Source organism: Lipophrys pholis (assembly GCF_963383615.2).
Source record: "Lipophrys pholis genome assembly, chromosome: 1".
NCBI classification, from domain to species: Eukaryota; Metazoa; Chordata; class Actinopteri; order Blenniiformes; family Blenniidae; genus Lipophrys; species Lipophrys pholis.
The window spans coordinates 14102308-14125647 of record NC_137635.1 but is presented as its reverse complement, the minus strand read 5'-3'; the positions used below and the strand labels follow the sequence as shown (position 1 = coordinate 14125647).

General features: G+C 43.9%; 1 protein-coding gene across 1 annotated transcript in view; it reads left to right on the top strand.

Moving 5' to 3' along the window:
* The window catches only part of grid1b (glutamate receptor, ionotropic, delta 1b), a gene marked incomplete at its 3' end in the record, with an annotated part of 396484 nt that overhangs the window by 227546 nt on the left and 145598 nt on the right, over positions 1–23340 (top strand). Inside the window, exon 3 of the mRNA XM_080480861.1 lies at positions 5726–6010. Within this exon, the coding sequence (XP_080336987.1) occupies positions 5726–6010 (285 nt within the window). The remainder of the gene's footprint in view (positions 1–5725; positions 6011–23340) is intronic.

Below are 23340 nucleotides of genomic sequence, written 5' to 3'. Positions count from 1 at the left end.
ACACACACATATATATACACACACACACACACACACACACACAGCGTGCCCTTCTAAGGGCTCTGCAGCATTATTAGCTTTACAGGTCGTTCATTTCAGCCCCTTATTAACAGAGACATTGTAGAGCAGCAGCTCAGCACTGAGAGGGGCAGTGGGGCAGAAGGAGTGTGTGTGCGAGTGTGTGTGTGTGTGGGTGTGTTTGGGGTGCAGTGGGGGGTAGTATTCTGTGTAATGGGGCTACAGATCCATGGAGATAGATAGTTTAATTAAGCATGAGAGAAATTAAGACTCTGTCGGGCTGGGGTGAAAAATGAGCTCCGACTGTGTGTGTGTGTGTGTGTGTGTGTGTGTGTGTGTGTGTGTGTGTGTGTGTGTGTGTGTGTGTGTGTGTGTGTGTGTGTGTGTGTGTGTGTGTGTGTGTGTGTGTGTGTGTGTGTGTGTGTGTGTGTGTGTGTGCATGCTATTTGATTTATCAAAGTTTTGACTGATGGACTCTGAATAAAATGAGAGCAGATGTTTTACAGGTGGAATGCACAATATCTATCACATTAGGTGATGAGTTTTGAGTTTTTCCAGGCTGTTTTTTTTTTTATTCGTTTTATGCCACTTTTAGATCAGTTTATGGTAGTTTAGACTAGTCTTTTTTTTTTTTTCTTACTTGTTTTAGATCAGTTTATGGTAGTTTAGATATGTCTTTGTTTGTTTTGTTTTAGTAGTTTGAGAAATGTGGCTGTTCTTCCCTCCAGCAGTGGCTCTTTACTCTTTTTCTACTTTCAGCTGCAGCACATCTTGATGGTTGTTGTTAGTCTTCTACTCAGATTGTGATCCTGTCACTCCTGAGAATTGGGAATAAATCTAGTTTTCTTATAATCATGTAGCTGTGAAGAAACCAATCACATTGAGCTTGAATCACTTAAATATTCTGATACCTCCCATAACAATCAGATTCTTCCAAACAGGCTCACTATCCTGTCAGGAGTTAATAACACCCAGTGGATGTTGGTTTGAATCTCTCCTGATGTGTTTCACAACACCATGAGGAGTCTGTTGCGTTGCTGGAGCTCGGATATCGATGAAGAAGACTCTATGGAGCCAGGGCAAGTCTCCCTCTGCTGCCTCTAATGGCTCCTGTCTGCTGCCGTCTGGTCGGAGTCGCTCTGCGAGCGTCATTAGGATTTGCGGGGAGTCGCCTCGGCTAAATATTGTGCAGGCTTCATTTAGCACGGATGAAAGCGTGACTCAGCGCGGACTCATGGAGCCGCCGCCAGTCAAACCCTGGATGTGAGTTCTCCCGACAGCGCCTCAGACCGATTAGCTCCACCCTGCAGCGGGATGCTAATTGGTCCTCGATGACTGGAGTGAGGACGGAGTGAGGACCGGAGCCGGTGATGCTGCGAGCCTCATTAAGCCGGTGATTGTTCTCGTCATGTGGAAACACATCAGTGAAATGTGACCTCTGCTGGAGCTTTGCTTGATTGAAGCTTGGCTGGGTTTTGTTGTGGCAGCCTGGAACCTGCACTGAACTGCTGCCAGACGGGTTTTCAGGTGGAGAAATTCAGACACTTAACTTATTAGTTTAGTTTAATCTGTTTTGGGTTTTGTAGTTTTTTGTTTTTGACTGGAATTAAAATATTGTTCTCAACAAAATCTGAGACTCACTGGAGGAGAAAGCAAAACCAGACGACAGTTTTCAGGAGCAGTCGCCAGAGCTGGGTAGGATATCCAAACATTTTACTCAAGTAAAAGTACTGTTGCTTTAGCATAATAATACTCAAGTAAATGTAGAGAGTGGGCACCCCAAAAATGATTTGGGTAAGTACTCAAGTAGTGAGTAATTGCTGAGTAACCTCTCGTTAAAGTCATTACATAAGGATGTACAAATTCAGATACAATGAAACAACATAACATCAAATGACGCTGGAAAGACAAATATTTACAAAATAATGTGTCCCATTATTAGGTTAAAAAAGGTCATATGGAAAGATGACTTCTGTGTGCATACTTTTTCTTTCTTTCTTTCTATTTGTAATTAAGACTGTATGGAACCCATTTTCTGTTTTAGTAAGGGAAGACTATTGCAAGTCGTGTGTGTGTGTGTGTGTGTGTGTGTGTGTGTGTGTGTGTGTGTGTGTGTGTGTGTGTGTGTGTGTGTGTGTGTGTGTGTGTGTGTGTGTGTGTGTGTGTGTGTGAGTTTTGCATGTGTTCATTTTGGCGCCGGTGTCATTATTAGTGTTTAAAATTAATTATCAGTGTGTTTATGTGTACTAGCAGATTTTGATTGTCTTTCACCCGATACAGCCTCGCAATAAACAATCACATCTCACACAGTTACCTGAGCTCTGTATGACGTTGTAATCGGCCTGCCATCAGTATATTCTGTCAAAACTCACTGGAAACGTACAGCAGCATGTTTCCTCCAGCTGGAGAAATGACTATGAATCCTCATATTGGGGGATATAAGGTGCAGATAGAAGAATCATTCCTGGTAATCACATTTCCTTCGAACCAAACGCATTTCAGCGTGAAATCCTCCAACTCTGGATGTTTTTCAGCCGTCCAGTGACACTTCAGCTCTGAATCCCGCCACAATAAAAGTAGCAGCTCATTAAAGTCCTGGAGAAAAGCCAACAACCTGACCTCAACGCTGCGCCGGACCATCGGCGACAGTCTCGTCTCCTTTATTAAACTGACCCGCGAGTCCCATCCTGCTCTTATCTGCTGGACTCGTGGCACAAACATTGACTAATTTAATACTCGATTACTCTCTAAATGCTTCGGCGAGGCTTTATTAGCCCCGCTTGCACAGGGGCCACATTTTGGTCTCATTATCCGTAAGATCGTTTACATTCCGTTTACATTTTTGCCCCGTCATCCTTTCCGGAGGCGGATGCTGATGAGGCGAACGATGAGCGAGGCTGAGTTTTGTTCGCCCGAACGTGTCCGACGTTCCTCCGCGACCAAGTTTGACTCATCAAACGGCCGAGTCTGAGCGAGCTGCTGCTGCAGGATTTTCCTGGAAATCCAGCCGGCTGCTCTTCATGCTCCTGTGCTTCTGCATAAACCTGAGCTTTTCCTTTTTTTTTTCCTTTCTTTGAGTCTGTATTCCTCTGGATGGAATGCAGCTGCGACACACCTGCTACCCTTTGGAGCGTCTCCTGACCTTTTAGTCCGGACAGATCTTCTCCCGCTGAGAAAAGTGGCGCTCTAACCGGAGCAGAGAGGCTCAAACTGCAGCTGTCGGATCAGTTTGTGAATCAGGGGAAAGATCTTCACGTGGATGTGGAGGAAAAACGAGAGTTTAAATAACAGCAAGTGGAGAACAAACTGTATCAGGAGGATTTTCGACCTTCCAACTCTCTAAAGACATGTTCAACCAACGAGACCAATGAGGAGAAAAAGATGCATCCAAGCTTTCATGTTGTTTACACCAAATTCTGAACGTGACAGCGGAAATAGACTCATCAGACATTCAAGGTTGTTCTGGGCTTCTATTGTCTCGGTTTGGTTCTGCCTGAACTGAAGCCTCAGCCCCCGTTGACGTGACAATATTTGGGAATTTGGTTTCAGTGGCTCCAAGCAGCGTTGTCGTGGTAACGGACACCCAAAACACAACAACGTTTTTTACGGTTTCACTCGTTGTCGTGGAAACGGGGCCTAAGATGGCTAGAACTCTCATTTTAACCAGAAGTTGTATAAAATGTATAAAGGAGGAGCTCTTTTGGTAAAGAAAATATTGGACCTTTATGAGTTGTACGTTTGTGTGGCTTTCAATTGAGAGTATACTGTCAAGTCAGATACAGAGATATTTAGCTTTAATCAATCTTACGGCGATACAAGGAGGAACGTTTGAGGGGACGCTCTCCATGTGGCATATCACAGTTGAAAACCACGCACTTACTTATATTTGTGTTTAAAACTAAATGGAGACTAGAACAACAAGTTGGATGCTATTAAAGCTCGGTTGTAGTCAGAGAGGGACTAGATATACATATAAATAATGGTGTCATCAACATATAGATGCACATGAGTCACGTGCACTGTAACATATGTTTATCTTAGCTAAATTCGATTAGCCAAAACGTTGATAGGTGGTCTGTATTCTCTTGCATCACTCAAACTAAACACCAGCCCCAGAGCCTGAAAATAACGGCAGGACATTCAACCTACTCATAATAATAATAATAATAATAATAATAATAATAATAATAATAATAATAATAATAATAAAGAAAAGCTCAATAGAATGAAAATTTTACAGTCATAGAATAAAAATGATACGCAGTTATTCAAACTTAATGTTCAGTCAGTGATTGTTGATTATCTACAGATATACAATATGTCAAAATATATATCCAGTGTTTTAAAAATGTGCGAGATGAGTTGAATGACTTCCTGTGGGTGGACTCTCTTCCTGAAAGTATCACCCTGTGGGTGGAGTCTATCTCAGAAAGTGTGACCATGTGGGTGGAGTCTCTTCCTGAAGGTGTAGATGCAGTTTGGTTCCTTCAGTGTTCCCTGAAGGCTTTTTAATGACTTGAATCAGGAGGTTTTGAACCCTTCCTTGTGTGTTGGTGGTTGCGTGTGTTTGGATGTTCTCCTGGACCTGCCAGTCAAACCAATGAGGCCTGCTCATGCTAACCTTTAGCTTGGCCCCTCTCAAAGCAGAGATGTTTATTCATCCGTGCGGCTGCTTTCCTGGAGGTGCGGCGGGGCAGCAGCAGGTCGGTTCGGGGGTAAACATGCTGTTAGCTGTCAGACGCTCCGGCAGCTCCGTGAGATTGCAGAATATCTGTTGCAGGAGGTCAGGAGAAGTCAGGAGAGCTCGCCATGGACTCTGTGGCTCCACTGTACTCTTTCCCGACCGCTTTGGACTCGCATGAGGACCGCAGACTCACATGTGGTTTCATTCATACTACATTTCAGGATTCCCGTCGGTATGCGTGGGAGCAAAGAAAGTACTCTTGCCGGCATCACCGCTCCTGCCTTTGAGTTTTCTCACGGCCTGAACGTAACGAACCCGAATATATTTCCATTTCTGGTGGCAGGTGGTAAATTGGGATTGTACAGATGGAGATACCGGCGGATCTCCTCACACAAAGCGCTCTCTGAAGAAGGCGTCTACTGCCAGAGAGATGAGCCGGTGAGGTCGGATGGACTTCCTGTGGACGGAGTCTCTTCCTCAAGGTGTCAGCTTGTGGGTTGGGTCTAGGGCTGGACCTGATTATTCAAGTATTGAGTTGCTGGGGGGAGTGATACCACCACACTGAAATGGATCTGCCGCTACACTAAACTGGCTTTAGCCGTTAAATACTGCCTGTGCATTTGGTCACTTCCTTCATTACCAACAGTGCAACATGAACAGCATATCCAGGTATCGGTCATTAATTAGGCCCGATTATCCAGAGCACACAAATATCTATCTGAACCAGCTCTAGTGGGGTCACTTCCTGAAAATTTGATTCCCTGTGGACTGAGTGTCTTTCTGAAGGTGTCACCCTGTGGGTGGAGTCCCTTCCTTCTGCTTGAACGGTCGGTGCGTTCTGTCTGGTCACAAACATTGGACTGCATGCCGTTGACGGACCCTCTCGCACGTCATTGGATGATGAGATTTACGCCACATGGACCAACACACACACACCCTGCTGACACACGAAAAGTATGAATCAAACTTTAACCACCGCTGTCATGATTCACCCCCCTCTTCTCTCCTTTCCCCTCTTTGCAGCCTGCGAGCTGATGAATCAGGGCATCCTGGCGCTGGTCACCTCCACCGGCTGCGCCTCCGCCAGCGCCCTGCAGTCTCTGACGGACGCCATGCACATCCCCCACCTCTACATCCAGAGGAACAGCGAGGGCTCGCCGCGGACCGCCTGCCAGTTCAACCCCAGCCCCGGCGGGCAGCGCTACACCCTGGCCGCCCGGCCGCCCGTCCGCCTCAACGACGTGATGCTGACACTGGTGGAGGAGCTGCGCTGGCAGAAGTTCATCGTCTTCTACGACATCGAGTACGGTGAGTGAGCTGCCAGGTTTTCTCTCTCTTTGCTGCTGGTCTGGGATTATTGCTGCTGTGTTTTCTTCTGATTGTTGAGATTGAAGATTTGTTGAGGTTTGGATCAGAGGGGTTGAACTCGTCCTTGTTGCGGGCTTCAGAGATCACATAGGATCAAAAACATCTTCTGCTATACGATTGTTGAAATTAGATTCAATGTGATCGAAGAAAAACCAAAATAAGAGACTTTTAAGAATTTCGATCAGGGAGTCTGCCACCTTTCCCATGACAAAAGACATTTTTACCTCTTTCCACCAAATCAAATTATTCTGGAACCACAAAACACATATTAGGTCTAAAACGATGACAGTTTAGAAAGTTATTTATCTAGTTTTACTAAGCAGATAATCGGGGTACGAGATAACTGAGGTAGGATTTTTTTTTTAAAATGAGCCGATATCTCTTTTCAAGCGTTTTTCACTTCATCTTCTGTCAGTTTCAGATTCTCCACTTTCTGTTTCTATAGCAAAAAGATTGTGTGCGCGCGCGAGCGTGCATGCGTGCATGTGTGCGTGCGCGTGTGTGCAGTATCTGCGTGAAGTGTCAATGCTCACACTGACCTTCCTCACAGCTGCAGTATCTGGTCCAACAACGTCAATAAAGTAACATTTTGGGAGTTTTTATGGGCTTCTCGTAGAATATTAAAAAAAAAAACTAACATTGGTGTGTTTTTCATATTGGCTTCGCTTCCAGTTGGAACACAGATGTGTTGTTTTCCCCTCCAGGATTATGACTGGTCTCCAGCAGGAGATGAAATGGTGGCTCAGGAAGGGAAATGTTAACAAACCAGTTTTTCTTCTTTGTTAGTAAGTAAAGAATGAGACTTTTAGTGTGTGGGATTAGAATGTAAACGTATCTTAGTGTGTTATGATCAGAGTCGATCCCTCACTCTGCTATGTCTTCGCATTTTAGCGAACAGCTGCTAACTCACACCAATTTCACAGAGTCGCGTTAAAGCAATGGATTAATTCTGATAAAATGTTCCAAGGTGTTGGCATGAAAGCTCGTAATTCACTTCAAATGATCAATCTTCACATGTTATCATCCAACTGCTAACTCGCACTGATAATATGATTTTAGGTGTTATCATTCGAGCGAATAATTCACTTTGAATAATGATTTCTAACATTAGCATTAGAGTTTCTGACTGAGCCTGTGAAGCCATATTAGCGTCGGAACGGCCTGCTCACTCAGCTCTTTTCACACATCCACCTTAAAACCTTTGACCTACACTGATAATCTGTTTGCGCCTGTTAGCATGAGCGCCGCTAGCTTCAGTTTCACTTGCTAGTTGGCGACGTTTGACACGCCGTTGTTTTATCGTTAGCTATTAGCCTCTGAGAGCGTCTCGTTGGGAGTTTAAATGCTTTATTTTATCCACCTGCAGATCTTTTAATCATTTGAATTTAGCTCGGTGGTTAATAACGCGATTCTTCTGCATGGTGAAACAAACCCATATCTCACATTTATAAGCGATTCACTCGACAGCTCTGCTAACAATAAAACGCTTCACTGATGGATTAAGTGTATTCAGATTTATATCAAAGCTCAGTAAAATATCCGCGTGTTTATGGCTGCTTGCTCTGGATATAAATCCCGATACATCAGTGGAACATTTACTTCCTTCTCACTCAGTTTTTATCCTCTGAAATATGTCGGAAGTCCCTTTTTTTTTCTTTTTTTTTCCCTCTTATCATCTCAGTTGATTTCACGGTTCTTCTGTCCTTCCTCCTGCTGTCTTGAGATCTAACGCGATCCAGCCTCGGCTGCTGCCGTTTGAACTCCCCTAGACGCCTGTTTCTTCTCAAGGGGGTTCGGCGGTGAGGTTAACGCTGTGTCTTGAAGTAAGAGCCTCAGCGACCTGTCGATGAGTCGCCACCCAGCTCGGGAACATTTTTTTTTTTTCTTCCTCTGGATGGAACTGTGGGGGAAAATGAAGAACTGTGCTGTTATTTCACAAACTGATTCACTTCAAAGAGACCATATTTACCATTGACACTTGGAGCCAGCCTGAAAATAATCATCAGGATGTGTCAAAAAGCGAGGCCCCAGTCTGATTGTGTAATACCACTTTGTACCACCAGATGGTGTCATGAGCCACATTACCATTTTTTTTTTTACTGCATCCAGTCAGAGAAGAGAAGACAAGTAAACGTGTGTGAAAATGATCACTATGAGGGCTGCTACTACATTTTTAGCTTTTGTGGCTTTTTTATTTCTTGGACCTTTGATATTTTAGTCTCTTTTGCTATTTTAGGTGTTTATAGCCTTATGGTAGGAGTTCTAGCTATACTAGCATTTTCCCCCTTTATATTAATTTTTCTCTTTTTTCCTTTCATTTCATTTCCTTTCTTTTCCTTTACATATTTTCCCCTTTTCTATTTTTTCATTTTTATTGTTTTATTTCCCTTTTTCTCCTCCATTTTCCTTCTTCCTAAAACAAAAAACTTATACTAGCAATTAATTTTTTAAAATATTTTTCCTGTATTTTGTTTTAGTACTTTTAGCTATTTTATCCATATTAAGCAATTCTGGCTGTTTTTCCTTATTTAGTTGTTTTTATCCTGGAGATTGGTGTGGAATCAAATCGGTGTGGAACGCATATAAAATTAAAATGACAACAAAATGACTATTTACATTGCGTATTCTGAATGTTTTAGAGAGCCGCTACAGAGGAGCTGAAGAGGTTTGAAGATCCCCTGGGCTAACAATCTAAACTCAGCCAATCAGTTCAGTCTTGCAATAACACTTTTGACCACCAGGTGATGTAGTGCAGTGATTTTCAACTATTGGGCCACGGCCTAAAAGTCCAACTTAGTGGACTTGATTTAGTAATTGAATACAAATCAAGCCAAATACAAATGAGTTGAAATTAAAGTCTTAATATTTAAATGGGCCTCGGGCCACTTTATACTTTGAAAATTGGGCCCTGGGGTCAAAAAGGATGAGAAACCCTGGCGTAGTGAGTCTTGTTGGCATCGAGTGCTGATGTTTTCTGAGGAATAGTGACTCACTGCTGCCACCCACAGGGCAATGGTGGTATAACTTAAAACTTAAATACACTTCAGACCAGCGAGAAACCAGGAAATGTAACAAAGTCTAAATGTAAAGAGCAAACTGCTGAGAAATACTAACTCACTGCTGCCCCCCAGAGAATAGAGGTGTTATTACTTCAATCCTACATACTGCCCCTTTAAAACATAACAAAACACTGTGAATTAGCACAACGTGTGGTGCTTTCATCCGTCCTCTTTAAGCGTTGTCTCGCCTGTAGCTGTGAGCCGGGACGCTTTGGACGGGTCATTGGAAAACCATTAGTAATAACTGCTGGCTGCTCTGAATGATTTCCCACGTTTCAGTGAACGATCAACGGTCAGACGTTACTGCAGAACTTCAGACATTGACTGGATGGTGTTTGTTGCGATCGGCTCACTCAGACTGTATCTTAATGAAATCACATTAGCCAGGATGGATTTTTGAGTCGAATCAATATAGGATGGTGGCAATTACTATATAAGGATATGGACAGATGTGGGCATTTAGCCTCTATGGTGCTCTTATCTGCAGAGATTTAGAGAAGGAACATTGACCCGCTGCAGGCCAGCATCACAATCCTTTATTAACAAATCAGACTTTAAAAATTTGACTCTTAAACACAAAGTCTGAGCACAAGTTTACGGAACTTGAAGTTCTGTTTCTTAGCAGTGTTTATGATGTGAAGAAGTATAAATAAATAATGAAAATACTTACGAGGGGCATTGATCACTGATTCTGTAATTGAGCCCGAGACAATTTTGCTAATTGTCCATTGAGATCAGAACAATTCAGAACGAGAAGACTTTACCTCGGTCTAGATGAAGCCCTTCATCCATGATTGTTTTTCTATTAATGAACTTCAAAACGCAAAGGAGCATCTGTTAGGATGTATTTTAGTGCTCTTTATCCAGGATCTGGTAAATAGCGGCTCAACACACCATCTGGTGCCGAAAACTTGCATTGCAACAAAGAACAGGCCGGGTAAAGTTGGGAAAGTTGCTTTCTTTAGTAAATATATCAACAGGCCATCATTTAAAAAAAAAATAAAAAAATCAGTTTTGTTGTTGCTGTTTGTAAAGCTTTGTAAATGCTTCAACCATTTTTTTCATCATATATGGTTCTGATGCCCTTTTGATCAGTGAACATGGTTCAAATCGGCAGGGTTTTCTGTTTAAGGACTGAAGTCAGAGCGAGAAGAAGCCCCCCCCCCCCCATCATGGACTGTCTGCCGTCAGCGGGGACTACCCGTTCCAACTCCGAGTCGGGAGCCGAACAAATGCTCCAAAGTGTGGAGGATCAGATAGCATTCTATCTGAGGAAATGTAATAACATGGAGGGCTGCCGGGGGAATAAAAGGCGGGAGGCCCCGTCGGATCCACCGCACTGAAGACGGCTTCTTTTATCAGATGGGAGTGCAAGTAATAATGTAACGATCAAACATGTGATTCAGGACGTGAAGTCACACTGACTCGGAGCAGAATCCGACATTCGGAGAAGTTGCTGTTAGAAACACTTGGAAACCTGAGTCGGTGGATGAAGCTGTCAGTTCCCTGCATCATGTCCCGTCTGTCCTGTTAATGAGCTGCTGGCTGATTGTGAGAAAGGAGAAGATGGATTTTCATTCTCATCCAGAGGAGCCGCAGGTGAAACAAGTCCTATTAGAGCTCCTATAAACAGGCGGGACGGGCCTTTCACATTTCGCCCCGACACTGTTCCCAATGTGTTCTCAGAGTTTGATGATGTGTCACACCTTCAGACTGAGTCCAGCATTCAACGGCTACTGCCGGAGGCCAGGGAACTCAGAACAGTAGCTGTTAAGCGTCTCACACCTGTCAAACCTCAGAGAAATGAAAAGTTCTGTTTCTTTTTATGCAGAAATAGAGGAGAAAAAAAATAACATATTGATCCTTCTTTTCCCGAGAGGAGACACTACATGAAGTCATATTTGTGAATCGCTTGCTATCATCAAGGATAAGGTTAGATTATCATCGAATCCAAACTAAATGTTCTGCTACCATCTTACTACCAGGAAATGAAATGTGCCTAAAACAATGTGATTGGCTGAACGACTTCGACCAGTGAGAATGCCTGTTTCATTTCATTCTTTGTCAGCCACTGTCAGATTTTGGTAGAAACGCGCAGGGTTTCATCTGGCTTAAAAGCGTGAGCACATGCGAACAGACCAAACCATCCCAGTGGTAAAGTTTGGCGGCGGGAGCATCATGGTTTAGGGCTGCTGCAGTCATGCATGGGTTCGTTAACTCCAGAGTTTATGAGAACCTCCAAGCAGGACGATGTCGGGATATCTGTTATATTTTATTGTCCTTTATGCGTTTGGAAGAAACAGGAAGTGATTATCACCAACATCTGGCCACCTATTTAATGTATTTAGCCCATGCGAGTGATATTAGTGACTGTAATTCATCAGACGTCTCTCTGAATGATGGAAATAGTCAGTCAGGCTGAGTTTGATTTAATTCACAGTGGTGATGTCACATGTCAGATGAGGTTTTTCCATCAGTCCAGCAAACATTAAAGTCTCATTACGTCCGTGACACAGCAGCTAGCCACTTGTAAATGGCTCCGGCTTGTTTCCGATTGTTGTTATTTAACTGTTAAACGGCAGTGAAGTGCTCACTTCAGAAGTAATTGGGATCAGTTTGTTTTTGGTGTTTGGTGTGCGGTGTGGCACGCTGACACGCTGGGCTGTGTGATCCCACCGCACCGGCAGCCAATTAGTGGAAGCAGCATGGCTGCGTGTGTGTGCGTGCGGACTGAATGCATTCACACCCAGTTTGTTTTCTCTCAAGCTAAATCTGTCTGTGTATGGTAATTGTCTTCACTTGCAAACGTTGGCAGCTTTTATTTTCTACCTTTGCATGACTGTGCATGAAAGGTGGAGCCTCACCGTTAGCATAGATGCTACATCATTTTCTTATTTCTGTGACGATAAATTGTGGCAGTTGAAAGTCATCTGGTGTCTCTTTTACTGGAGTTAGATCAGTACAATTTATTTAATTGAAAACAGCTTCTTTTTTTTTATCTGTAATGCTCATTTGGGATATTGATAACGTTAGCATCAGCGTTACCCACACGTTTATATTTAATCCGCACAGTGTTTTTCCTGTTATCTTTGGCATGAAGGTTACAAACGTTACCTTCAGCATTAGCATTGTTTGTGACACTTGTCTTTCACTTTGATGCTCGTTCTTAGCTTTAGCATTAACATTAGACAACATATATCTCACACTTACGCAGAAGATTCCAAGCATTAGCAATTTTTTTTTGCCATTCGCTGGTTTTTGATAAGCTCACTGAGTTTACCGTTACGCGTTATTCAGAACACCTTCCTCTGTGTGTCCTGCTCACAGAGCTAACATTAGCTTTATCATTATTAATCTGCGCCGAGTCGCGCATCATCAGAAGCACGTGTAGACTCTGTCTGACTCAATACGCCCCCTGCTGGATTCATAATTAGCGTTCTTATTGTTAGCATTGGCATCAGCATCATCCAATACTGTGGTTCCAATGGTTACTATTCAACTAAACTCCTGTTTACTGGGGTATTAGCCTCATTAATCACAAAGTAACCCATTTCTCCTAACTGCAACATGAAACATGTCCTACCGTAAGTAGCATTAGCGTTACCCTGTATACACAGTCGCTGTGATATAGCATTAGCATGCTAGTGGTTAGCTTCCCTTTCTAAGAGCTGTCGTTTATCTCAACTGTGCTGTTGTTGCTTCTTCTTGTTGCCATTACTCCATAAATCTGTTTCGTTCTAACGTTCAGATTAAAGAGCATCTTTCTTTTTAAAGAGGTATATATATCTTATAGCTTTTTCTGTACCTTCCCCACTGATGAGAATGGAAGAACTGAATTTCTCCTCAGGATGTGGATCTGGCTCTCAGTGGGCCTCCCCCCTCATGTTTCCCCTCTTATCTGGGTGTGACGAGCGGATCCATTATGATCGCACGCTGAGCAGAGGCCCATTTATTCAGATTAGACTCTGGTTGTTGAGGGATATGAGGAGCAGATGGGCTTTTTTTTTTTTTTTTTTTTTTACTCTTTCCTGTGAGGACGTCTGTCCGAGTCGGCGCTCGCCGAGTCACTGATGATGATTAAAGAAGCTCCTCTCTGCGTCTCCTTCACTTTTCCAGCCTCTTCTGCTCTCCACATTCACTTTCCCGGCCTTCGGAGGGCGATAAGTGCGATGTTTTGCTGCCTGGTGGCTCCAAATGACTGCAGTATCTCTGGTGTAGTATGGAGTCTGCCATACTGTGCTTTCAGGACGCTTCCTCTCGATGGTCTCCATGGAGCTCTGCAGCCGGGCTGCAAAGCAAGGTTATAATCGTTAATGAACACTGACGAAATTACAAAAACTAGAAATGAAAAAACAAAACATTTTTGTAAACTGAAAAAAAAAAAAAAAAGCCGGATGACCTTTAGCTGAACGCTAAAGGTCATCCGGCTTTTTTTTTTTTTTGAACACCAAACGGCTTCATTTCACCTCGACTTTAGTTTCCCTCTGAAGACCAGTGAGACGTCGGAGCGTGACGGCTCATAAACCTTCTGTGTTTGTCTGATGCTGCTTCACTCGTATCAAACATCTGACCTGGTGCTCAGTGAACCAGCCTGGAACAGAATATACAGTAACAGCAGCCTGGGACTGATGAACATGTTTTCTTCTGATTTCAGTGTTTTTATACGGATTAGTATTCATTTCAGTGTTTTCCTGTGGGGGCGTTTTGGTAGTGTTTTGGGTGTTGCAAAGTTTTGTGTGTGTGTGTGTGAGTGTGTGTGTTTTCCTGTGTGATTTTAGATTCATTTTAGTGTTTTTTTTTTGTAGACCTTTTTTTTTTTCGTTTTTATTTTCTGTGCTTTTAAGTATTTTTGTGGATTTCTTGGGCTTTCCGTGCTTTTAATAGTTTTTTTCATGCATTTTAAAGTGTTTTTTAGTAGTTTTATGTGGGATTTTTGTCTTGTTATTTCGTGTGTTTTTAGTTCTGGTGTGCTTTTTTTTTTTTGTATCATTGTTTTTCACTGTTCTTTTTTTTCAGATGTGTTCTGTGCTTTTCAGTGTTTTTCCGTTTTGTTTCAGTATTTTCCAGTTTGCCAGGGCACCGGGTGCTGATGTCTGAGATCTGTGAGTGATTGACAGTCTTGCCGGAGGCCGCGTTGAAAACAGGTCAGAAGTCGTTGAAATCAGGCTAATTTATTGTAAAACGACATTTCCGGCAGGCATGCGTCCGGACGGCTGTCAGAGCATCAGAAACATGCAGTTTATTTTCAGTTTGTGGGAGTTTCTGTGTGAATCAGAAGCACTGTCAGAGTATTCGTTTCACCACATGAAAACTTTTCATTTGCAGTTGTTCTACTTGTTTTTTTCTGTAAAACCACACAAGGTTATTTTAAAGAACTTCCATTAAACCATAACAATCTTACAATGGGAGACGAGCTGAGTCATTAACATGTTTTTTTGAATTTGTTTTTTTCTCACAGACATTTTTGAAGGATTTTCCACATTTTTCTTCTTTTTCTTTCTCAAATCTGTTCATTGGTATTTTTACAATCATGAACAAACAGGTATGTGGAATTAACAATGAACACAACCAACGGGGGGAGGAAAAAGTAAAAAGAGGAAAGAAAATCAAGCTTAAAAAAACAAGAGAAAAAAACATGAAAGTAAAACTAGCAATAAAAAGAACAAGACAAGGACAAGTGACAAAAGCTATGAAGGCTTTCTGGGAGGAGGAACGTGTCGGCGCAGATGTAGCGCAGAAATAGCATTTGGTTCAATGGGTTTCACAACAACCCTGGTAACAGACTGAAAAATATTCTCCCAATAAGACTATAAGGTAGAGCAAGACCAAAACATATGGGCATGTGTCACATACAGGGTCCACATCTTGAAATGTTTTGGAAGGCCTTACCTTAGTAAGATGAGCGCAATGAACAATCTTGCACTAGATTATGTTTTGAACAAGTAGAAGATCTGTGCATTTTTTTTAAAAGCGTTCCTCTGCTGTTGCTCCTCACCCAGATCTGCCTCCCAAAGTAATTTGATCTTATTAAGAGAGACCAGACGAAGGGAATGGATCTGGGTGTAGAGATGTGACATCATACCTTTCAGAGTTTTTATTGGTTTGAGGAATATGCCTAAGGTTGCGTCTGTGGGTAAGTTGGGAAATTGAGGAAACCTGCTCCTGACAAAACTGCGGATTTGTAAGTACCTAAAGAAATGTTGCTTAGGCAGGATAAACTTTTCCGACAGCTGCTGACACATGCAGTCACAGTGAAACACCTTTATGGAATCCATAGCATCCTACCTTTCTGCTCACACTCCATTTATCCAGTTAAATCTTTTTACATCCCAGCCATCTCTCCTCTCCTCCGGTGTCCCCCAGGGCTCTGTCCTAGGTCCCATCCTCTTCATTATCCATCTCCTCGCCTTGGACATAATTTCCATAGATACAAAACACAGTTTCATTACTATGCGAGGAACATTTAGCTCTATGTTTCCACCAAAAGCAACATCTGCATCAACAACGCAGTCACTTCATAACTTGATCATAAAGCTTGAGTTTATCCTCCCGTTTGGTCTGACTGGATTATTTCTCTAGTTTGAGTTTGAGTTGTGGAGTCGGAGGCGGTCGACTCCACAGCTGTTTTCCAGACGATGTCTCTCTACACGATGCGACTGAAGCTCCCCGCTCACTTCTTTGACTTCACTTCTGTTGACATTTTATAAAAGTTTCATCACTGACGACTCAGATCTGATGAACTGAGAGCAGCGGGACCACCTAAGAACCCCCCCCAACCCCCCCAACCCCCGAGCCGGAATACAAAGATTGAAATATGAAATATTCAATAAGTGTGGAGTCACTGGGAGGAGGAGCAGGAATAGAGACAGAGACAAAGAGGGAGATGAGAACAAATAGGAGGAGGAGAAGAAGTAACAGGAGGAGGAAGAGGTGGGGGAGAAGGAAGAGGGAAGAAGAGGAGAAAGAGGAAGAAGAGCAGCAGCTGTGTGTGCTGTGGGAAAATGATCAACAGCTTTTCATCCATCAATCAATCAATCATTCAGTAGCTTTAGACACAAAATATGAATAACTTGTTGATTAAATCATTTTAAGACTTAATAGATAGAGAAATACTTTAGAGCTTTAAAATCAAATTAAAAAAATAAATTAATATTAATTAAATCAATTCAAGACTAAATAAATAACTGAATTTGTACACAGTTTTTTTTGTGTACTCAACTACCATTGTAAGTTACAATCAGGATAAAGATATGCAGGGCTGATGAGTTGTTTGTTCCTCTTTGTATTTGTGTTTGAGAAGTTTTCTGTTCCTGTCGGTGAACTCTCCTCGAGAGTCTTTCTACTGCTTGTTTTTTCCCACTGTGTGTGTGTGTGTGTGTGTGTGTGTGTGTGTGTGTGTGTGTGTGTGTGTGTGTGTGTGTGTGTGTGTGTGTGTGTGTGTGTGTGTGTGTGTGTGTGTGTGTGTGTGTGTGTGTGTGTGTGTGTTGAATAATTGATCAGGTCTTTTGTTTCTTCGTCCCGGCTCAGTCTCCTGGACCTCGGTCCGCCTCCAAACCTCCATCATTTACTTGTGATTCCTTTTTTTTTTTTTTTTTTTTTTTTTTTTTCTTTTTTTTCCGCCCTTGTCCTGTTCGGCAGCTTGGGCCAACAATATGATGTGATTGAGAGCCTTCGGAGTCAGAACAGATTTTGGTCTTGCAACAGGGAGAGACCTGGAGTCTCCTCCTGTTGCCTTCTCCGTCAGAAGCTGGCATGGCTGCCGTACACGACCGGGGGGGAACGCACAAAGAGAGAGAGAAGAGAAGAGAGAGAAGAAAGTCGAGGGGGGAGGGGGGAGGGGGGTGGGGGGAAGGGGATAACATACAATGTCCTTGTTGTGCTACATATATTATTTGCAATAATCACACTCATCCAAATACTTTCCAACTGTTATTAGATTGAACCAGCCTGAGCAGCTCTATCTAGACAGTAACGTGAAGCAGGAACATGAAATAACAAAGAGGCAACGACAAAAGAGGAACATGATTTTTAAAGTTTGAGCAAATGATGACAGACAACAAGCAACTTCAGAAGCACCTTTCGTGAGGAGTGAAAGTGTGTGTGTGTGTGTGTGCGTGTATGTGAGTGTGTGTGGCTTGTCCACTGGGTGTGGCCGGAACTGTTGTGGGGGGACCCGTGGTGACACCCCGGGGTCCGAGGCCACCGCGCCCGGACACCGCCACCCCGGCAGACAGAAGCCCCCCAGGCCCGGGGAGACCCCAGCGAACCACCCCAGAGAGCCCCGCCCCCGCCCAAAAAGCACCCGACGGAGAATGCAGAGAGGAATCCCCCCCAGGCAAGAGGGGCCCACAAGAGAAGGACAAAGGGCACAGGGCCCCAGGCCCCGACCCAAGCCGCCAAGCCGAGAAAAGGCCGGAGCAGGGCCCCCGGGCCGAGCGGGCCGAGAGCCCCCCCAACCCCGGCGGCGAGTCCCACCGCACCCCCGGGAACAGGCCCACCCACCGCCCCCCCCAACCCGGTAAGGCAGAGACGGCCCCAGCCGCCGCGCCCCGGACCAGCCCCGCCCCCAGACCCAGGAAAGCGAAGCCCGGCGCAGGCCCCGGTCGGAGAACAGTCAACTCTACACCCCCAGGAGCCTCATAATCCACCCGCCCCATAACCCCTCCCCCCGGGTCTTGATTGGGAAACCCAACCCATGACCCACCCCGCACACACACACACCCACACACCCACACACCCACACACACACACACACACACACACCCTTTTACTTGTGATTCCAAAGCTAATAAACAGATTCTCCTCCGTCGAGGAGTTCAAGCCTCACCGGGCGAAAAGCGTGCGAGAGGATTAAACTGGTCTCCAGACGAGCTCACGCAGCTTCATGCATATTTAAGACAAAAAAGTCTGTTTGGAAACGACTCATTGGTTGTCGGCTCGTTAGCCCGTCTTTGTTTTGTCTCCGACCGAAGCGAAACTTCTCGTCTGTTTGAGTTTGAGAGCGACTCGCAGAGAGGCGGAGAGATCGTACAGTCACTGGAAGAGGAAATATCCACAAACGGCACCAGCTGATTGTAAAGGATTTAAATGATTTAGTCATGACCTCAGCTTCATTCATGTGGAGTCCCTCAGGGAAGCGTCCTGGAGCTCCTTCTGTTTCTCAGCTCCAGGATTAAAAATACCAAAAAAGGTCTGAATAAATGAAGGAAGGAAATTCAATGTACTGCCAACTATAAAACTACCGATATAAACTAGATTACAGACAGGGAGTCATGCCAGTACAGAGGTTGCCATGTTTATTACTTGCATTTGAGCAGTAAACTTGGGAGCCAGTTTGAAAAGGTGACTGATGCGTTTATTCTGAACCACTATTGTGGTGTAAACGGACAACCAAAACGGTTTTACCGTTTCACCCTTTTTTGACTCCAAAAGGTGTTAATAATAAGGGACGAACAGAAGCTGTAGACACGAGTGGAATTATGTTTCTATATATCAAACATAACTTTATTTACTGATTCAATTTTCTTTTTATTCTTTTCAGTTTTGTCTTTTTCTAGTCTAGTTTATTGTTCAAAAAAGAAAAAAAAGAATACTTGCTGTTGTATCTGTGATTTGCACACGGCACCACCTTGTGGTAATATTTGGAATTACATGCTAGTTGACTGTGCTTCTGCACTTCTAACATTTTGTACTTCCAACATCTTGTACATGTTGTATGACTAAAGTGTGACTCAACGATTTTTGGGAGTTAAAGGAGGGACCTGACACAAAGTGTGAGGTTTCCTGTTTGTTCAGCGGAGAGAATAAATTAAGCCATCTGGTATAACAGCAGGTCAGCTAATGGCACATTACGAGTCTGGGAAGAGCACAAAAAAAAAATAAAAAAATCATTCTACGCTTCATTTCCCCGAAGAAGGCGACACGTTCAGACGTCTCAGACGTGCGTTAGGAAAAGTGATGTTGAGATGAAGCTGAAGCCAGGAGGTTTTGTCATAAATAAACATGAAACTCGACGTGAAGCCAAACGAGTCTTTGATAGAAAGCGGGTGTCCTCCAGGAATCATTAACCCCTCGGTTGGTATTGTAGTAGGTAATTAATAACGTGATGAGCGGGGCCAGGCGGTGTGTGCAACACCTGCTACTTCCAAACGTATTTCACCCGTGTCCGCTCTGCTTTTCATGCCTTTGTTGACTTTGTTGTATTTCTGCCAATGAGCTGCCAAAGAAAGGCGAGGTGACGGGTCCATCGCTTTGATGCGACACAAAGAATAACCATGGACTGAGAGGCTAATGCTAAGTGTTAGCTGTCCTCTTCCAAAACCTAAAAGCCCATCCCAAAAGCTCTTTAAGTTTAACATTAAGAAAAGCAGAAGAAACGAGTCAATCCTGAAAGGCACAACACCAGATTGGCGTAATTGTACCTTTGTTCAATAGATAGACTACAATCTGGTAGTCGGGTTCATGATGTAATTTTGCATTTTATTAAATTTTTTGGAGACCATCAAAGATTTGTCGTGTAAGCAAACAGAAAAACAATATTTCCTTTATGCCCTGCTGCCTATATGGCCGCCATCTTCCAAAATGGCTGCCCTAAAAAAAGGTATCTGTCAATCTTTCAGCTTCTAAAATGCCTAGAAATTTGAGTTTGACAGCGAAACCACAATTTTCAAGACCAAGGAATAAAATTATTTCAAAGAGAATAAGCTAGATTCAATCGCAAACGTATTTGACTGCAGTCTTCCATATCCTTGTGGTTGGTGCTAATGAGCTAATGACCAACTGCTGTGTTACTTACCAAGTATCATGCGCGCTGGCTAAATTATGCTATTGCTACTACTTTCATTTATTCACCGAAAAGTACCATCTGGCAAAGTTATGGTAATACTACTTGTTTGAGTCACTGAATTCCACGTATCATCCCTGTTGCATTGGCACCATACTTTAAACATGCTGGAGCTGGCTACACGTTGGCAATGCTCCTTGTTTCGCTGCACCCGCCCTCGGTGTTGGAGGACTTGCAGTCGCTACATCCCGGTAACGGCTCTCAGCTAAATGTGTGTGCGGTTGATTCACAGCTAAACTGTGGTGTGTGTGTGTGCGTGCGTGTGCGTGTGTGTGTGTGGGCGCGGAGCAGCGGAGGTGATTTTTATTAGTTCGGTGACAACAAAGGAGCTCGGGTGTCGCAGAGGAGAGAGAATGCTCTCACAATAATGCTCAGAGCGAGTGGACACACTCCCAACAAAAAGAGTCTGATCACTCCGCGCCGCCGCAGCCTCCGCATGCCGTGTTACTGCAGTGCTGCCCAACCTGCGGTCCGGGGACGCTCGCCAGGGACGTCAGAAGGTCCAATGGGTTGATCAAAACTTCGTATCAGTAAAAACCTGGAAGCAAGCAGAATTCTTAATGTTTCATAATTCTTAACATATTTTGATATTTTCTGTTTGACTCGATCGAGATCAAAACTGTTGTGTGCGTGCGTATATGCGTGTGTGCCTGCCGTAGTCGTTGAGTCCGGTGGGAAACCAGCTGTCACAGTCAGCTCCGGCAGCCTTGTTTTTAAAAAAAAAAAAGGAAAAATATGGCAAATCCATCAAAAATATCTGTGAGAAAAACACATATCCAAAAACCTGTCAAACATGTTCTTGACTCAGCTCGTCTCCCATTGTAAGATTGTTATGGTTTAATAGAAGTTCTTTAAAATAACCTTGTGTGGTTTTGCAGAAAAAAACAAGTAGAACGGCTGTAAATGAAAAGTTTTCATGTGGTGAAACGAATACTCTGACAGTGCTTCTGATTCACACAGAAACTCCCACAAACTGAAAATAAACTGCATGTTTCTGATGCTCTGACAGCCGTCCGGACGCATGCCTGCCGGAAATGTCGTTTTACAATAAATTAGCCTGATTTCATCGACTTCTGACCTGTTTTCAACGCGGCCTCCGGCAAGACTGTCAATCACTCACAGATCTCAGACATCAGCACCCGGTGCCCTGGCAAACTGGAAAATACTGAAACAAAAAGGAAAAACACTGAAATGCACAGAAAACACTGAAATAAATACAAAGAATACAAAACAACCCTACAGTGAAAACACAGAAAACATCGCAACAAAAGAACAGTGAAAAACCAATAATACAAAAAAGGACATCAGAGCTTAAAACACACAAAATAACAAAACAAAAAACCCACAGAAAACTACCAAAAAAAAACACTTTAAAACGCATAAAACCCCCCAATAAAAAGCAAAGAAAACACCAGGACCTAGGGACAGTGCTGGACTACCCAGGATCTTGTATCCTGTCTGGTCCAACAGTATCTGCTCTGATTGTGGCTTACTTCAGAACCTTTAATGATCGAGTAAAAAAAGAGGAGGAAGTCGATGGAGGCTTTTATTCTTCGTTTTAGCTCCAGGTCGCTCATGTAAAGGGGAATTAACACAAAGTTAAAAAGAAACACTGAGCAGAATACCGAATAAGCAATCAATTGGAGACAAATCACTGCAGCTACTGTCCATTAATCCTCCTTCAGAAATTATTGTGGTGCTTCCTGTGGGGAATCTGCACCCCCCCCCCCCCCCCCCCAATCCTTCATCACACAGCAGCGCCGGGGACAAATGTTTCACCAAAATCACCTGCACTTTGAATTTTACATGCGGCACATTTAAAAGAGAAAGTCTCCTGCTCATTGTGACCACGAAGACGCTGACCCATGAAAATAACTCAAAACAGTGTAGTACATATGCCAGGCCTATAGGTCATGCTGTAACTCTACCAGGGAAATACACCAAGAATGGAGATGAAGACACGGAGCATGGAAAACTACTTAGATTGGAGAAATCCAACATCTCACCTTATTAAACCAAATAGCATCAGTAGCGCCTGCAGCTTCATCTGGAGCATATAGTCAGCCATGGTTGTCGTCAAGTGACGTCACGGAGAGCGTTGTGGGGTTTTCGGGTCGAGAGGTGGTGCGACGTCTTAGGGACAGACTCAACACAGGACGTCTTCCAAAGAGCCGGTACCCTCTCCAGGCTGAAGCTCAGGTTGAAGATGTACCGGACCACCTCGCAGAGTTGGTCTGCACAGTTCCTGACCAGTCTGAAGCTGATGCCATCTGGACCCATGGCCTTCCTCCCCCTGACTCTCCTCAGCTTCCTTCTCACCTGGTCCTGGTTCGGCCAGTGATGGTGTCCAGACCCTCCCAGACGTCCCTCACATTGTTCCATGCAGGCACTGTTCCAGCCTCCTCTTGTGGCCGTCCTTGTGTCTCCTCATTTCGATCTTTGGGTCCATTGGGACCCTCCTCAGCTCCTCTCTGTCCCCAGACCTGGAGGCTCACTTTTTCTTATTAAGCATGGCCTTCAGATTAAGGGTCACCCATGGTTTATTGTTGGAGAAGAACCGTACCTTCTTGGTAGGCATGGTGTTCTCTACACACAAGTTGAGGTAGTCCGTGACAAAGCGGGTGAAACCATCTATGTCCTCGCCATGAGGCTGACACAGTACATCCCAGGCTGTGTTTGAAAACCGTCCCTCAGAGCCCCCTTGGCTTTTTCAGTCCATCACCTCATACACCTGGCGGTGAGGGATTGATTTGTCACCATTGGTGTGTAAACGGGCCGAAGATAAACCCTCATTGCATTGGCATAGAACAAGAGCAGGGTTTTATTGTTTCCTGTGAGGCACTGGACATACTGTGAGGGTGGGCAGTGTGGAGAGGGCGGCATGGTTGAAGTCACCAGTAATGAGGATGTCTGCAGCTGGGACACTCCGGTGTGCAGGAGCTCGCAAGCTGCTCCAGCATGAGCCGTTGGGGGGGGGGGGGGGGGGGGGGGGGGGGGATATATACAGTTATAGCAATAACCTGTGAAAGCTCCCGCGGGGTGTAGTACGGCCACAACATGAAGGGTATGAGCACACAGTCGCTAAAAAGTGGAGCACGTGAGGGAGATGGCATACTTTCTACACTTCTGGACAATCATACACAGGCTTTAGGGACACATTACTGTTGGAAAACCGTTATGAAGTCATTTTTGCATAATAATGGACCTTTAAGCTCAGAAGCTGTTATGTTCACAGCTGTTCTACAGTTAGCATCTACTAGTATTTTACATTAGCATTTACTGTTATGATATTTCATTTTTATAACAAAATACCTTACATGTAAATGAAACAAACGGGTCGCAGCAGTAGTCCTGCTCACCACAAATAT